This window comes from Barbus barbus, assembly GCF_936440315.1.
Source record: "Barbus barbus genome assembly, chromosome: 26".
Lineage (NCBI taxonomy): Eukaryota > Metazoa > Chordata > Actinopteri > Cypriniformes > Cyprinidae > Barbus > Barbus barbus.
This window is the reverse complement of record NC_136754.1, coordinates 18,821,463-18,839,211: the sequence shown is the minus strand read 5'-3', so window position 1 is coordinate 18,839,211 and position 17,749 is coordinate 18,821,463. Positions and strand designations below refer to the sequence as shown.

The following is a 17,749-nucleotide window of genomic DNA, read 5'->3' as shown; positions in this document are numbered from 1 at the left end:
TTTGTCAATCACCTTCATCACTTTAAGAAAATTATCTATTATAAAATTGACTGTTATTCCTTGTGAGCCATAAATTACTGTAATTTCTTTCACACTCTGCAATGTAATGGATGGTTTTCCTAAATGAGATGGCCTAAATGACGTATTTGACCGACAAATGTGACCTCTGGAGGCCGCAGCTTTTGAATTGAATTGAGAGCTGTACATGAGAGCTATAAGGCTGAACCTCCAAAAAAGGAAAATATTGCTGTTATATGTCAAAATACTGTATGAGGCATCCTTTCAGAAGTGTTCTCCTTGTAGAGGAACACCCACAATGACAATCAATCCTCATGACGTGTGTGTATGTGGCTGACAGCTGTTGCAGACACCTCTATTAATCTCTGCTAAAGAATGAATCGGTCTGTCTTTTGATCTTCAATGTTTTTTTTAATCAGTTATTCATGTCAAGGTCATCTTTGTGACTCCTTATTTGATAATGTTATTACTATTAAAATAAATGGTGCCTTTATTAAAACAACTAACACATATTAAAGAGATATTTCACTCAGTATGAAAATTATCACTTTTCAGCCTCATTTTTTAACTCATATGACTTTCTCTCTTCTGTAAAGCAAAAGATTATCATTTTTAACGTATACTGTATTTATTAGTTTATTGAATTACATTTTCAACATTCGACATTTTTAAACTCTTCTTTGTTGTACAATGAATGAAAGTAGATTGGGACAAGGCCCTAGTTAAAAATAAATATACTAAAATGGGTTTGAAATACATTTATTTCATGCTAAGTATACTACAGATACATTTACATATTTATATGCTTTTAGTATGTTATGTAACTGGTGCATTTAAAGACCAATATTATTCAAAGATCATACAATCCTCATCAATGCTGACATTAAAACACATTTTAGGCTTCATATTAAGAAATGTGTGCACAAGTAGTACTTCGGTAAAGTTGAATTATAATAATTTTATCAGTAAGTCTCGAGCGATATGTCAGTAAATATGTTAATAGATTTTAACTATACTTCACATGAAATAAATGTTTTTTAAATATATTACTTTTTTACAAGGGGGATAGTCGTAGTTACCATTTATTCTCATGGAAAAGAGCAGCTTGGACAATCTGTTAAATATACTTTTGCATTTCACAAGCAAAACTTTTTTTTTTCAACAACATAACGGTGAGTAAATAATGACAGAATCTACCCTGTTTGGGTGAACTGTCCCTTTTACAACAACAGAAATATTGGACTTTTTTGGATGAATAAACAGTCTATAATGTTGTATTTGGTCACTGCAAAACTGACGGTAGAGCGATGTGGGAAAAAAAATAATATTATAATAAATCAGATTAAAGCTGATCCTTTAATACGTGGAGCTTCATTTGATTCTGTGCACTGGCGACTTACAGCAAACTGTCTGATTACAGACATCTGGTGTGAGCTTTTTTTTTTTCAGAACAGTGTGGATTGGGCGCAAATATATATTCTCCTTTCCCTATGTGCCTGTGAGAGCTGGAGCTTGTCCTGTCTGTCAGTGGAGTAACTGTGCCGCCATTGGTAGATTCCCACGCATTCAATCAGAGCTGTGGCTTGTGTCACACACACTAACACACATACATGGACTCAGAGGAAGAAACGAGACCTTCACTGTTAAACCAGCCGACCTCAAAGCTCCATCACTGACAGTAAGTATATCCAAATTCCAAACTTTTCTATTGATGTCTATGGAATGTGACATCTGTCAGTCTCTGGGCAGAGAGATGAGTCATTGTGCACCTGCATCTGGTGAGAAATATTTTTATGCATCTTTAACAGAGTTTAAAAAGGGGTCAGATTTACACTTAAGAATTTTGGCAGTTTTGTGTATTGTGGTGGGAAGGTCTTAAGGAGAAAAGACAGGGAGGAGAGAAAGACGATGCCTTTTTTGGTGTTACATTTTCAATTTGTTGGAGTGCATTCATGCTGCTTTTCAGTCAAGCGTGTGGGATGGTAGCTACAAAAAAACCGAAGATGTATAGGGGAAAAAAAACTAAACATGCAGAGCCTGATACAGTAACATACAGGCAGCAAACAGACAGAATATCCTTCACCAAACTTACTGTCGTTATTTTTACCAAACAGATTGGAACTGCATATTCTGTTATAAAGCTTTGCCTTATTCCCTGACACATCAAAAGATGACTTCAGTTTATTTACATTTGTCAATTTTACAATCAGATCACCCAAGATGGATATTAATAATAGGTAAATATGGTCTAAGGACCAGGATAAATTTGATTTTATGAATTGTCAAAACAATTTTATGTCACTGTAACAATTAAACCTTGCTAATCTTGGTGTTATTTTTAAAAAGATGTAATCATGTGGATATGAAGATAGAATGTGGTATTACACAATAATAGTGTTTGCATCACAGCTGACATCACTGCAATAGAACAGATGTGGCAGGTGAGTAATACAGATTTCGGGATTATTCCTGGAAAACATGATGATACATGAGGACTGATTTGGCTTAGTCTAAGTCAGGGGTGTCAAACTCAATTCCTGGAGGGCTGCAGCCCTGCAGAGTTTACTTCCAACACTGCTCCAACACACAAAACATGTCGTTTTCAAATAAGACTGAAGGACTTGATTAGCTGGATCAGGTGTGTTTAATTAGGGTTGCAACTAAACTCTGCAGGGCTCTGGCCCTCCAGGAACAGAGTTTGACACCCCTGGTCTAAGTCATTACACAGAGATGGGTATTTTTAAAAGAAAAATCAATCAACATACCACTGCATCTAACTTTATTTTTCCAAAACCAAATGTAAGAGATTTGTCTATGTCAGCACAGGGGATTCATAGTTGGAAAAAAGCCTCAGAGGATTTCTAAGTACAAAAGCGGATTTCTCCAGAGAGATTTTTTCTGAAAAAGCACATATAACACATTCATACTGAGCCCCTAAAGGGACATTGGCAAAAAATGAAGACTTTCTCGTGCGCACGCGATAGTTTCTCGTGCGCACACCATAGTTTCTCGTGAGCACGCGAACATTTCTCGTGCGCACGCGATAGTTTGTCGTGTGCACGCGAAAGTCTTAATTTTTTTTTTTTTTGCCAATGTCCCTTTAGGGGCTCCGTACATTCACGCTTTATTTACATTTTTTTATTTAAAACACTGATACTGTAAATAGATAATATACAACTGATTGCTAATAGTTTTAGTCCCTATTAGGTAAATATATAGGTAAATTCATTAGTAAAATAAATAAATAAATAAACTGATTGCTTAGTAGGTTTCCCGGATGAGCGGTCATTTGTACCGTGGATGCCGATATTAGCCCATCAGAATCAAGTATTAAAAATGTAAACTAAATATTTTTCGTCCTTTACAGTACAAACACACACACACACACACATGTGAGGATAACGTTGCACAGCGAGAGTGACCTTGGTCAGAATTATGGACTGTATGTTCAAAATCGCGTGGGCAAAGCCAAGCGTTCAATAGTTGGTTGAGAAAGTGTGGGCGCCCAGAGGGACAGACCGGCTCTGTAGCTCAGTGTAACCAGTGCTGGCGGGGCTCAGATGTTCAGTTGTGGCCGTTTCTGTCAATATCTGTTCTATCTGCTCTATGTCACCTCTGACAATCGCTGAAGGATCGATAGGTCTGAACAGGAGTTTGTCGCGAGCTTGATTTTCCCTCTTCGAGTTCAACCATATGAATTACTCCCGACGCGTCGCTATTTGGTTACTCGCGTTCTCTGTACAAATTATACAGGCATGTGCGTATTGCGGTAGATTGGAGATGATATCCGTTTGGCTCCTGTTTTTAAAGCTGCTGGTAGGTATAAAAATACTGACGCTTTGTGCATCTGTTGCATCCACGTCTGCATGCGCAAGGCACGAAGAGGGAATGATGCAGGAATTCGGTGTGCTGCATTTGTACTGTTGTTTGCAGTGTATAGAAGAGTTGTGATTCTGCGTTGTCTCCATCCGATATTTCGTGATTGATTGGTAATGCATTTTATCTGCTTGCAGTGTCAGTGCTGCAGTGATACAAAAACACTTTCCGATTTTTCACTAATCAAAGTCACTTCAGTATCATTTACAAGAGAGAAGTAAGACTTAAAGGGATAATTCACCTTAACATCAAAATCAAAACCATATCACGTTCTGTGGAAAACAAAAAGAGATGTTAGGCAGAATGACATCAGTCACCATTCACTTTTACTGGATAGAAATAAGACTATTGAAAGTGAATGTTGACTGTTAGTCTCTAAGATCCTTTTTTTTTTTTTTTTTTTGGTGAACTATCCCATAATGGTCACACTTATTGTATAATGTCTGATGACATCATTTTGCGCTCTGCAGAATTCCACCTCTGGCAAATTGGATGTAATGTTCAGAAATGTATTTTCCAAAACAGGCAGGATGGGTCTGGGGTTAATGGTGGTCACAGCACCAGCAGGCATGCATAAAAGAACATCCCAACTGCTCGATGTGAGCAATAGATTTGTTTCTCTCTCTCTCACTGGATAAACTCAGGCTGATAGCCATAATAAACCTACGGCATGGCTCTTTGATAAGGTTGGCTCTGACTAGTGAGCTGCTTCTACATGGCTCATAAACAGGACAGCCTCCTCAGATCCTGCATGTTGCCAAGCAACCACTACTTTTCAGGGGGGAAAAAACGCAAAACAGTCTCTGAAATCATATCATGCCAATAAATTATGACTATGACCGTATCATATGAAATGGCATTATGATCATCCACAAACTGCTAAGTGATAAATTATAAAACAGAAATTTAAAATGAATTTAGCTAGTTCTTGTAACTAAATGCAATCACCTAATTAGATTTTGGATCAATAGCACTTTCAAGAATGAAGTGTACTTCCTCAGAAGTGCTCCCCTTCACTTTGTTTAAGCTTAGGAAGTTTTGTGATCACAACTTGCCATATATGTTTTTGATTTATATTAGAGCATGGATTTTCAGACTGTTCCTAGAGTTCCTTATTAAACCCAGTTGAATTAACTCATCAGCTTATTTGAAATTAACTACTTAAATCAGGGGTAAAACTGAAGAAGAATTCTGTGTTCTCTAGAAGCCACATATTTTGTGGCTCTGAATTTCTTTGAGGCTTCTAAAACATACTTTAATGTAGATTTTCAGCTCACTTTGAGATTGCATGCTGTTAGAAACCACTTCTCATGGTTATTTTCTATCAAAGAGGTCCACCCACTTCTATCTCACAGCATGAATACAAGAATATCTTGATCACTGACACTGTGCAGTTCCACTAGAAACAGCACAATGCTGGTTCTCTAGCTCAGTGTTGTCTATATGAATTGCATCCAGAACGTTTCAAGGAGCAAGACTAGGAAAAAAATTGTTAGTGTTTGACATGTTCAGTGATTTTAGTATTCCTAAGCTTGGTGTTCCTTTAATTCTAAACAGCTCTTTTCAATGTAACTTCCATAGAGAGCCACAGCTGGTGTGCGAAGGTCATATGGAATTGAACTAAATGACGGCAAAAGCACCTCTGTAAATCAGCAACAAAAAGAGCAGGAATACCTCTCTGAAACAGTCACCATGGAGACCAGCCAGCTTTCAGAAATGGCTGATCTCACAGACTGTAAAATGGATCCTGTGTTTACAGAGGTCCAGACATGCCAATTCACTGAGGAGGTGAATGAATGTTTTGTCACATATTTCTCAGAGTGCCTAGATACCAAACAAAGCAACCCACAAGAAGACCTGGAAGGGCAAGAAAGCAAAGCCATAACTAATGAATGTGATAGCTCAGGTGAATCTAATGGAAGCAAAGACTCTCAAGAAGGCATTATGGTCAAGGTCAACGATCAAGATGTCCCAGACAGTAGAGAATCTTTGGTCTTTGAGTCTAATGAAGACCCTCTTGTGAATGACAAACCAGAAGAAGAAATGGAAATCAACAATTTGGATGATGCCCAGGAGGAAGAACACGATGAACCTGAAGAGAGGGTGGAAGCACAAGACAATTCTGTTCTGGAAGCACAAGAAGGATCTGTGCTGGAAATACAAGAAGAAAATGTGCTGGAAGCACAAGAAGAAACTGAGCTGGAAGACCGAGAAGAATCTGTGCTGGAAGCACAAGAAGAAACTGAGCTGGAAGACCGAGAAGAATCTGTGCTGGAAGCACAAGAAGAAACTGAGCTGGAAGACCGAGAAGGATCTGTGCTGGAAGCACAAGAAGAAACTGAGCTGGAAGCACAAGAAGAAACAGAGCTGGAAAAACGAGTAAAATCTGGACTGGAAATACAAGAAGAGTCTGTGCTGGAAGAACGAGATGAATCTGTGTTGGAAGCACAAGAAAAATCTGTGCTGGAGCAGCAAATGAATGAGCTGGTGATTTCTGAAGTCCCAACTGAATCTTGTCAGGATATGGATCGAGATGACCTAAGTGACTGTTTACTTGTGGAGATGGCCATCATTTCATCAGACAGTGATGCTGAGGAGCCGTGGAGGTCTTTAGCTCCATTAGCTGTTGATAAAGAAGAGATTGAAGAGAACGGTGATCTCTTGGGTATGGATGAAGCAGAGGTAAACTCAGAAGACCAAGCAAGGCAGGAAGACAATGAGGTGATTGATAGCAATACTGAACTTGAAGATGAAGCTCTAGCATTGAACATTAATGAAAGTGAGATTCTAGAACAACCAGAGTGTCCCACTGAATGTGAACTGCAAGATATTTCTTTGGACTCCTCGGCCCATTACTGTAGTTTAACAAAGATTGCAGAGGATGAGGAAGAGCTTGGTAAAACCTCAAAGCACAACCTTCAGCGCCTGTCTTGTTCAACTTCAGAGCTTGACAAAAAGTTGCCAAAAGACTTTTGCGTGGTGCAGGAAATAAAGAGCGAGAATGTCAGTACAGAGCATCTGGATTTCAGGTTGGCTCGCAAGCAGTGGCAGAAGATGGAAGAGCAAACAAAGGGTCTGGTGCACCGGCCAGTGATGAAACAGGCATCTTGCCAGGGTGGACACAGCTTCATGTACAAGCCAGTCCGCAACATTGATCGCCCCAGAAGAGACCCTGAAATTGAGAGTCTTGGTCTGGGGGACTACCAGTACACTCAATTCAGCCCCTGTTCAGAGGACTCTGGTCTAGATGACACAAGCTACAGGTGTCCTTATGATGAGCCAGAAACTCCAGTGGAGAGGGAGATCCGTGAAGCTCTCGAGCGAGAGGAGAATTTCAGACGAGAGAGAACAATGGCAAAGATGTCTGCTGGTGACACTATGCAAGTTAAACCCAGGCCTGGTGTTCTTCACCACAGCAGATCAGAGCCTGGAGATAAAGGACGGATGTTTGACACTCCAGAGGACAGATGCAGATCTCAGAGGTCTCCTAGTGCAAGAACTCCAACTTTGTCCGTCACTGGTTCATCTGGAAAAAGTCCCACATACCATGAAATGACCGCCAACAATGTCATTATACTTGAGCCGGATTCGTACCCCACCAGCCCACGGAGCAGAGGAAAAGGTGGGATGCTTTCTCCAGGGACGAGCAGCTTCCAAGAATGGCCATCAGACATGAATAATGTCATTATCCTGGAGACATCAAATCTCATCATTCGAAGTGCCTCGGAATTCTGCCTGAGCTCTGCATGTCAAGAGACACAAGAGAGTACCTTTCAGAACAATCCCTTCTTCAAACTGCGCTCACACAGCACCCAGTCTCTGGTGGATCAGGAGATCAAGCTGGTGAGGCAAAGAGAAGAGGAGCTTAGAAGGCAGAGAGCACAACTATATGTAAAGGAGAGATACGACACAGTCCTTGTGTCCCCCAGCCAACTGCAGAATTTCACTTATGAGAAACCAGGTACCACATTTAGCAACTATTACAGCAGTGGTGTCCAAACTCGGTCCTAGAGGGCCACTGTTCTGCAGAGTTTGGCTCCAAGTTTCCTCAACACACCTGCCTGAAAGTTTCTAGTATGCCTAGTAAGATCTAGATTAGCTGGTTCAAGTGTGTTTAATTGGGGTTGGAGCAGGACAGTGGCCCTCCAGGAGCAGGATTGGACACCCCTGCATTAGAGTATTTACTTCACTGATGTCATTACATAAAGATGTAGTTCAGTAAATGTCCTTTCTTTTATTTGAACACTTTGCAGGAGAAGTGCCAGCAAAATCCAAGTCATCCCCTTCATCTCCATCAAAGATGCGCAAAATGGATCGCTCTGCTTTGTCCTGCGACCACAAGGTACATTAAATTCAGGCATGCTATGATTCAAATTTGCAGATTTTTGAACTGTATATTTTCTGTTTGTCCTCTCATATATCATATATAACTGTCATGAATTCCATTGCAGTGTATATTTCTATTTTTCATTTGCATGTGTTTGACATCTCATTGATCTGTGCTCATTTCACCTTGAAACTGGAAACTGCATGCAGTTTTACAGGTGAAGCTTTCTCCTTTAGTTCCCTGAGGCACCTTACCCTCGAGTCAGACGGAAAAGTGCCATGGCACAGAGGTGGGAAGCAGGTATCTTTGCCAATCATCAGCAACAAGACTGAGTGATTTGCCTAAATGAAGCATATAAGCACAAATCAAGTTTCCATTACAGTATAAGCATGTGCAAATAGTTTTAGAGTAAAACATTCATTACTAATACAAACCTAGAACATAATAGGTGAGTAAAAATATTCACAACCGATGTCATACCTTTTCAAATTTTTTGGATGCTAGTATTTTCCTGGATACACTTTTATATTATTTCAGATGAAGAATTTATAACGGAATCTATTCCTAAATTGCACTATGGACAAAAATGATGCCAAACATTGAGAGATTTATTATTCTAATTTCACATTACATAACATATTATACTAACCATACAGTGAAGAGCAGAAGCAAATAAAAACACATTCATCTTTGATTTAATCTGATCAAAAGTGCAATTTAAGACAAGAGAAGACCGCTGCTTGGAATGTCCAACAGAGTATATTGTGGATGTAGCTTCCAGAGGTGTTACAAGAAAAGTAGCTGGCTTCTGTACAATAATTACATTGTGAGACTTTTAAATGTTTTATGCTTTGATTGTCTAGATATAATGTGCAGATTTATTCTTCTGTGAAAATAATTTAAAAGATGTGTGAATTTAAGTCATAATATTCATGTTTGAAATGTCTTAATAGATATGTTTCTTCCTTGCAGGATGTTTTCAATGCAAAATACTGTTCAAACCTTGAATAAAATGAAACTGATGATGACTTGTCTTGCTCTATAAATAATTAGGTCTTCATTCCAATTTCTGTAGTGCCGTATGATTCATATGTTGGTTATATGTCCCCTATGGAGGCGAGCAGTGAGATACAGAATGTTGAGTTTCCGAGCACAAAAACAGCAAGGACAGCCACTCTAAACTTAGTATCCTGTGGAAGCCAAAATAAGAGCATTTGGTTAAGATGCTTAGAAGAACATTATGTACATGCTTCATTTTGAGCCTTATGGTAGGCCTTGATGGTAAGTTTTTGTTGTGCATATTGCAATACATAATTTATTTTATGATTAATGTTAAAGGAACAGTCCACCCAAAAAATACTATTAGCTGAAAATGTATTTATACTACATATAAGATGTAGGTGAGTTTGTTGCTTTGTTGGGAGAGTTTTGAGAAATCAATGGATCTTCTGCAGTGAATGGGTGCCGTCAGAATGAGAGTCTAATCAGCTGATAAAAACATCACAATAATCCAAATGTAATACTCATGACTCCAGTGTCCAGTCCATCAAATGAACATCTTGTGAACTGAAAGCTGTACGCTTGTAAGAAACAAATTTATCAATAAGAGGTTTTTAACTTCAAATTGTTGCTTTTGGATAAAATATGAGTGCTCTATCCATAATATTGCTTTTCTCAAAGAGTCTAGTCTCAGTCAGGAGAGAAATAAGCATAAATCAAGCACCATTTATAAGTGAAAACAGTTCTAAACAAACATGTTGATGGATTTTGAGCGGATGGATCTTATTATGGATTATGGACTGGTATTTTGGCCAGAAATGACAGATTAAAGTTAAAATGCCTCAATGTTGGATTTCTTTCTTACAAACTCACAGGTTTTTGCGGCACAGGACAGTAATTGATGGACTGGAATTTGGAACTTGCGGATTATTGTGATAAAGTGTAAAGTGTAAACTTACCCAGTTTGCATCCTCTGAAATGTCTGCGAGAACTGGAAGTTCATCTTCCTTTCCACTTTTCTTTCCTGCTGAAACAAGATAAATTGCTAAACATATACAAATACATTATTTTGAAGAACATATTTTGCTTCATTTCACTCTCAGTTTGAATCTTCTAGCAATTTATGTCTGAACCACAGGCAGACGGAATGTGACTCAATAGGCACCGTGTACTCCCAGCTGAATCAGATGGGAACTTGTCACTTATGAGCCAAAAACTTTTAAACAAATAAAAATAAAATACAGTTAAATGAGGTTAAACTGCGTTTGCAGTCTTTCAAATGAATTAAATATGAGAATGAGTTACATACAAACCTTTCCTAATAACATCATGCTTATGAAGTTTTAACACCAGCTTTAACACAATGGTCCAAAGCACAAAAGCAGAGAGAACCCCTGTGGTCCAAGGATAAGGCAGCAAAAGAGACTGTTGCCTTATTCCATAAAACATGGAAACCACTGAAATGATAATGATAATAAAAAAGTTACTTGATATTTTTTTTTAAGTTTTCAGTGTGATTTTACTGATAGAAATTGATTTGAGATAAACCTTGTAAACAGCAAAATTACAAAGAAATTCTAAATTCACCGGCTATAATTTCAGCAGCATTTCCAACGCCCCAGTGCAACCAGTTGAATATCCATCGCCTGAGAAAAAGAAAGGATTGTCCTGTGTTAAGTTCTGTCCTTATGTTATTCAGTTTCAGGTATGTAAGCAGAAGAGGTTAAAAACTGCCAAGTTGCATATTCAAGTTAACTGAGGAGTCATTACCGTGAGGTATCTGGAGCTGGTCTGAATGCAGCCATTATAGGCTGACAGAAAGCAAGAATCATAACAGTGCAGCCGAGGTATGGATGAGCACCAGCTCTCTGCACAGAACCAGCATCATTACAGTATTGTCATCTAAAACTAAAACTATTACAAAACTATTTTGTTCATTGAAATAATGCTGAAATATAAGAATTAGAAATGTTGCCTTGGCATGTGACTTAATGTACTGTAAAAGTGTACTAAATCTATATAGAAATCTTGGTAGCACTTTATTTTACAGTCCTGTTCCTCATGTACATATGTAAGAGATGGGTTGTTTTTTGTGGTACGCTCAACGGATGAACATTTAGAGACTGAAAGTCTAGGGAAGGATACATTCAAGGTTGCAGACTGATGCAAATCACATTCAAGGATGCAACTGATGCAAAACAACATCACTATCTCCTTGAGAAAGAACAGCGAGTCTAGGACACAGAAACCATACTAAAACAACATGCTATGTTCTTATTGAAGTAATTACAATAACTAGGTACTAACCCTGAACCTAACCCTACACCATGTAGTTACTTTATATTACCAGTACCTTCTTGGGTAAGTACACTGTAAGTACAATAAGTACACCTAATGTAAAATAAAGTGCAACTGAAATCTTTAACAAAAAACAAGAACTTATTAAAAATAGAACACCACACAACAAAATGACTGAAATTAAAATGGAAAAAGTAAAATAAAAATGTAACAAATTAATATGAAAAATACTAAAATAAAGAATACTAAAATAGTATATAAATTATACTAAAATAACAGCATAGTTATATAAACTATATAAACACATATTGTAGACAATTCAACACAGGCTACAATATTATAATACCACACCACAATAACAAACACTCTCTGATCCTGACATTGGTCTTAAATGAAACAGGGCCCCCCAATGGCAAGGAGTGAAACTGTGATATGTAATATATTTAATATTGTTACTGTTTTAAAGATAAATTACATTGTATTACAGAGCATAACTTCATAGGCAGAAAACACAGGCTTTACTCACTGTGCTCCATTTTCCTCTGTAGACAAAAGGAAAAACGAAGCCCACAGCTGTCAGCAAAACTGTAAGAGACATCAACATGCGATGCACCTGTGAACAGAAATTATAAAAGAATATTAAATATGCAAAAAACTATAAATACTAAGTTTAAAAAAAAAAGTTCAGAATATGCAAGCAACCACAAAAACATAGATGATGGTTTCATAGATTTTATTGCAATAGAAGCACAACATAAGTGTATACACATATTGTATAAAAGCATACCTGAAACCATATTTTTTGCCCAAACAATGTTCGTTCTGGCCAGTCAGGTTTAAAATAGGCAGCCATTAATTGTCCAGTGCTTCCCGCTAGCATCCAGGCAATCAGCATTAAAGCTCCTGCATTTAAATTATATGTTTGATATTATATTTGGAAACTTGCATATCACAGTATTTAGCTTTTTGCACAATTTTTTTGTAAAATGTAGTGGTTTATTAAATAACCAATTTGTCATTTAACTGATCCGTTATCCACACCAGCTGCTGTACACTTTTTAAGGGCACAGTGGTGATAATTCATGGATTGCCCATTCCAGGGTTTGAACATGCAACATTTCCATTTCCTGACCATATATTTAACCATTCAGGGGATTCTCAGTATCCTGCAGTAAACTTAATTACAGCAGAACTCTTACCATGATATTTCATGAGCAGTGGAGATCGAGATCCTGTCAGTATCTCAGGAGGGCTGGTAATGATCTGATGATGGGACGATATCAGTGGCTGCCGTGTGTGTCTGTGAATCATACCTGCAGCACAACAATAAAACTGATGAGATAACTTGACTAAAGTTAATGTCACACATTATTTCGATCATACCATAAAGATAGCATATTTTTTTAAAAATGTATTCTTGCTTGTTTCCTTGTCAAAGTTTAATTCAGGCTTTAGCAAGCTAGCTGTACTATTTTATTCCCAATGCACTCAGCGACCCGCTCATAAAGTAAATGACAGGAAACAAGTACTGATTGCTCAGGCCTTCACAGACACTTGTTAATCAGTAAAGTCAGAAATCCGGATCTGCGGAGTAGCACGCAGTGGGGAGGCCATAAAAACAAGGTTAACAAAACTTTTTCCAAGAAGGAGAAATACAGCCCTTTTGGAAAATGCTGAAGGATGCCATGACCGGAAAGACAATTGCTGTATTTCAGCATGCTGTAAATCTAGAAGTTAAAAAGCCATCGTTTTACACACATAAGGCAGATCAGAACATTTCATCTACAGTAGCTATTGTAGTATGTCATCAGTGTTATTTTTGTATTATTTTATATACTATTATAGTATTGATTAATATTTTGAATGTTATATTTTTATATTTTCAGATTTCATTTTAGTCACTTTATGTGGTTTTGTCATTTTTATTTATTTACTTTTTTATATTTCTGTTCTTGGGTTGCTCAAGTTCATAGTCTTCCTCTCAAAAGATTGCGCAATGTTGAATTTTCATGAACTGCAGTGTTTTTGGTTTTATGTCAGTGTTTTATGATACATGATATACAGTATTATATTTGTTTTAACTATAAATTTGAAATTTAAATAATTTTCATGAAAAACTTAACGAAATTCAAAGAATATAAAGCATTATTCAGCTAAAAAGAATGGAATAAATAAAAGCAGAAGTTGTTGGAAAGTATGTATAAGGTTATAAGTACTGTTTTAAAGCTTATAATAACACCAATTGAATCACCACAAACATTTCTGTGGAACAATATTAACTATAAGTAAACTTACACTTATTCTAAGTTAGATCCACTATTGTATGTTGTTGCCGTATGGCAACAAATCATAAAATACCTTAAAATAATATTTTTTTCCCAATTTCTTTTTTTTACAGCACTTCAAGTTAAACCATTCCAAGAAAAGAAAAAGAGTCAAATATTTTTTTATAGGTCTATCATAATGTGTGCGGTAGAGGGTTGCAGTTAAAAAGCTCACCATATTCTGCAGTGCCATGTGCTACAAACAGGTAGTAACTATTGTTCAGACTGAATCGGACCGGATCCTGAGGGGTGTAGATGGACCTAGAGAACTTGCACTGAATGACCCCATCAGAAACTCTCCAGCCTACATCAGTCAGCACAGACTGTAAGGGAAGTGAATCATGCTTATTACATTTACGACTGCATAAAACTAAGAGGACATGCTGACATCTTTTTTAAAGGTCTTAAAATTAAGCTGTAACATAATGCAATACTAAAAACAGCCAAAAAAGCATTACAACCAAAGTGCTCTCTCACCTTGGATGATACATCTGGATATGTCCGGCCTGTTGTGTGTGCAGCCTCCACACTTACACGACCCTTGTCATTTATGCACCAGTATGCGTCATCATCTCCCTACCAAACATCAAGATCTTAAGGGTCACGTGAATATATCTAATCAAAAATGCACTAAACACAATTGTAGCACTGGAAGGTTTGCATTGGATCATTCTCACCATCCATTCATCCTTGGACAGAGCAAAAGAGATGTATCCCTGTGCAGGGCCACTGAGCTCAAACGAAACTGTCTGGCCCAAAGTAGAATAAGAAAGGAAGAAGCAGTTTTTGTCCACAGAAGGGTTACAGCTGACAGGGTCATTGAGACAAGACTTCGACTTGCCACATCCCTCTGAGGTGAACTGTAAGAGAATTCTAATAAATAAAAGGCAATGTAATGCTGCTTAAAGTAGCAGATACATTTACAATTTGTATTTTGGCACATACTGGCTGAGGCAGTATAGAGGTGCTTGCAGAGCTTGTAGACATGACGGTGGTTGATCGAGATGGAGCGGGAGTCGCGTCACCCTGAGATATGACAGGACCAGGAAGCTTGAGCCAGAAAATCTTGTAGTGGGCAAGGACTGTGGCACTTTATGTGGAAAATAATTTGATAGAACACAAATATTGGTTTGAATTTGAAAGGATCCAGTATGTATCCAGTAAATGGTTTAGGAATATTTTCAATATTGAAAGATAAAGTCCGAAATGTACTCACAGAAACTGTACAGTGGGAGGAGCACTGGACGGGGCTTTCCAAATCACCTGAATTTCAGTCTTTTTGACATTACTGGTGTGACTAACAGCAGAACCCTTTTAAAAAATAACACACTTTTGTTGTGCAGAACATCTTTAACATTAAAAGCTGATTTTGAGCCACATTTCTCTTACAAAATAATTTGTAAACAAAATAATCCCAGCCAATTGTGTCAACTACAGTATCACCAAATGATTTTTAGTACAACAGCACACTTGCTCATGTGTTATTGCTTAAATACATGACAAAAAAAGTATATTATACTCACCAAGACTGCATTTGTTTAATAAAAACTACAGTAAACACAGTAATATTGTGAAATAGTATTATAATATAAATAAACTGTTTTCTATTTCAATATATTTTCAATTGTAATTTATTTCTGTGATGGCAAAGCTGGATTTTCAGCATCCATTACTCTAGTTTTCAGTGTCACATGATCCTTAAGAAGTCTATTATGCTGATTTTGTGCTCAAGAAACATTTCTTATTATATATCAATGCTGAAAAAGTGATACATTTTTCTTCAGTTATTCTTTGATTAATAGAAAGTTCAAAAGAACAGCATTTACTTAAAAATATAATATATGCTGATCAATTTTATGCATCCTTGCTAAATAAAATTATTCTTACTGATGCTAATATTTTAAACTGTAATGTATAGTGCAGGGTTTATATCAAAAGTGGCCTTTACTATACATACCTCTATGCTGTTGCATGTCAAACGCTGAGAAATCTGAGGATCTATCAATGTGAATGAGCCAATAGCTAGTCCATCAGGGTTTGCAGCATCTCGGGCCTGAATTAGAAAGCCCTCAAAGTGCTCACTTCCAGAGAGAGTGACTATGGACATTGGAAGGGGTGATAAATAAAGGCAAGTAGGAAGCAATCATTGTTCAACATTACTCAAGACATTTAAACTGGCAAAAATTATAATCAATGGTTAATTCATATAGGTTTTACCCCCTTACCTCTGATGTTGTCCCCTGGACTGAATTTACTGGCATTCGCAGTCAGTGTGTACGGGCTGGCAGTAGTGTTGGGTTGGCTGTGATGTTCTGGCATCATGCTCTCACAAGATTTCTCCACCTTTCCATTTTTGTATCCATTTATAGAGGTCAAACACAAAGTCCCCAAAATTGCCAGAGCAGTTTGTAGATTCCACATTTCCAGAAGAGGTAATGCGATCCTCATCTGTGGATAAGAGAAGAAAAGCATGTGTAAAATTATGGCCATTTTTTCTGATTTTATAGTTTAAACTTGCTTATTCATTCATTCACACATATTGTCTAAGGAATTTCCACGATTTTTCCTTGAATTTTACAGTTCGTGATTTCTGGAAAGGGATTTTTAATTCAACATAGAAAATGCTGAGGTGTATTTATTAACTTTTGCATTCTGCATTAACTTTCCCTTATGAAACAACAACATTAGTAACATTTTCAGTTCGAAATTGCTTGACAATACCAATGACAATATATTGTATGTGTGTAAATAAATATGTTGGAAAAAGTGAGTGCATGTTTTAGAGACCGCTCTTACCTTGTCTACAACCTGTGTGCTCAGGTAATGCTGGTAGATAATAATTTTATGGTTTGAAGTTTGAACATGAATGGGCGGGTCATGTAACATTTTAGGACCTACAACCACAAGATGGAGACAAAATCTGAAGCAAGTCCCCTGGAGGTTAGTTTGTTTTTATCTATTTATTGATTTGCTTGTTTGTTTACTCATAAAGTGAATTTAATGTCAATGCCTGACTGGCCTACACTGTTTTTCTATCTAATTATTTGCATAAACATCCACTGTGACGAAAACATTTCAAACAAATGGCAAATGTGTCTTATATTAGTGCATTTACGGTAGAGGGAAGCGGAGAAATACAGCCGTGCGCACGCCTCCTTCACCAGCGACAGGAACGTCCTTAAGCCGAAAACAGGAGAATACATGGTGTGTCTTTTAACCCTACTGCCCTTTAGCACTGTATTGTCGTGCAAAAATGATCGAAACGTTTATATCAGTTTAGATTTCGGACTGTCGTGCATCAGAAGAGAATAGCAGGCATGTTGTAGTACTATCTTGGCTTGGCAAATGTTACAGGTGCCCTGATTGCTCATTTAAAATAGACTTGCTTGCCCTTTATCCGCAAGATTCTTAACCTCGACCAGTCTGAGTTAGAGGATACTTTTTGGCCGTGCCTTTAAATGCCAGTCATGTTTACTGTAGTGATGGGAGTCCGATTCATTTCAGCTCTTCGGTTCTTTCGATCGGTTTGTTTCAAAGAACCGGTTCATAAAAAGATTCAGTGATTATTTTTTTTTCTCCTTGGCTAGGCATAGCGCTTTATACGAAAATATTCTAGTAAATATGTGCACATATTGCTGTTATTTGCGGATGTTTATATTAATTTTAACAATAATGTTTATTGTAATTCTATGTGACAGTGTAGTGTTTTATAGCCATGATAAATAAGTTTACAAGATAAATCTAATTTGCATTTATGCTAAACAAAACAAAGATTAATTTACTCTTTTGGGTGTAGTCATTTCTACAGTTGGCTATTAAAGTAGCCTAACTTTTCTCCATGAATCAAATCTTTTTAATTATCGGTTCACTCACCCGTTCTCCACTCATTACGAATCGGATAGTTCAA

At 37.3% G+C, this 17,749-nt stretch overlaps 3 protein-coding genes across 4 annotated transcripts in view; 2 read left to right on the top strand and 1 right to left on the bottom strand.

Moving 5' to 3' along the window:
- The first annotated feature begins 1,553 nt into the window (after nt 1-1,553).
- Nucleotides 1,554-9,264, top strand: LOC306845652 (uncharacterized protein). The gene is made up of 4 exons (XM_079378564.1): nt 1,554-1,696; nt 5,476-7,855; nt 8,148-8,236; nt 8,431-9,264. The coding sequence occupies exons 2-4, from the start codon at nt 5,587-5,589 to the stop codon at nt 8,440-8,442; spliced, it is 2,370 nt and encodes a 789-aa protein (XP_079234690.1). The 5' UTR covers nt 1,554-1,696; nt 5,476-5,586; the 3' UTR covers nt 8,443-9,264.
- Nucleotides 9,265-9,318: 54 nt separating this feature from the next.
- On the bottom strand, nt 9,319-17,730 carry frrs1a (ferric-chelate reductase 1a; the record flags this gene model as incomplete). Its single annotated transcript, XM_079378813.1, has 14 exons — nt 9,319-9,411; nt 10,180-10,244; nt 10,808-10,866; nt 10,991-11,088; nt 12,045-12,131; nt 12,306-12,421; nt 12,718-12,831; nt 14,018-14,165; nt 14,320-14,418; nt 14,520-14,702; nt 14,788-14,868; nt 15,800-15,939; nt 16,068-16,290; nt 17,716-17,730. 14 exons carry the CDS (start codon nt 17,728-17,730, stop codon nt 9,319-9,321), a joined length of 1,521 nt encoding a protein of 506 aa, XP_079234939.1.
- The window catches only part of LOC306846452 (glycogen debranching enzyme-like), a 36,470-nt gene continuing 35,681 nt past the window's right edge, over nt 16,961-17,749 (top strand). For both annotated transcript variants that reach the window (XM_079379857.1, XM_079379860.1), the window contains exon 1: nt 16,961-17,046. The gene's annotated coding sequence lies outside the window, so the exon portion shown is untranslated. The remainder of the gene's footprint in view (nt 17,047-17,749) is intronic.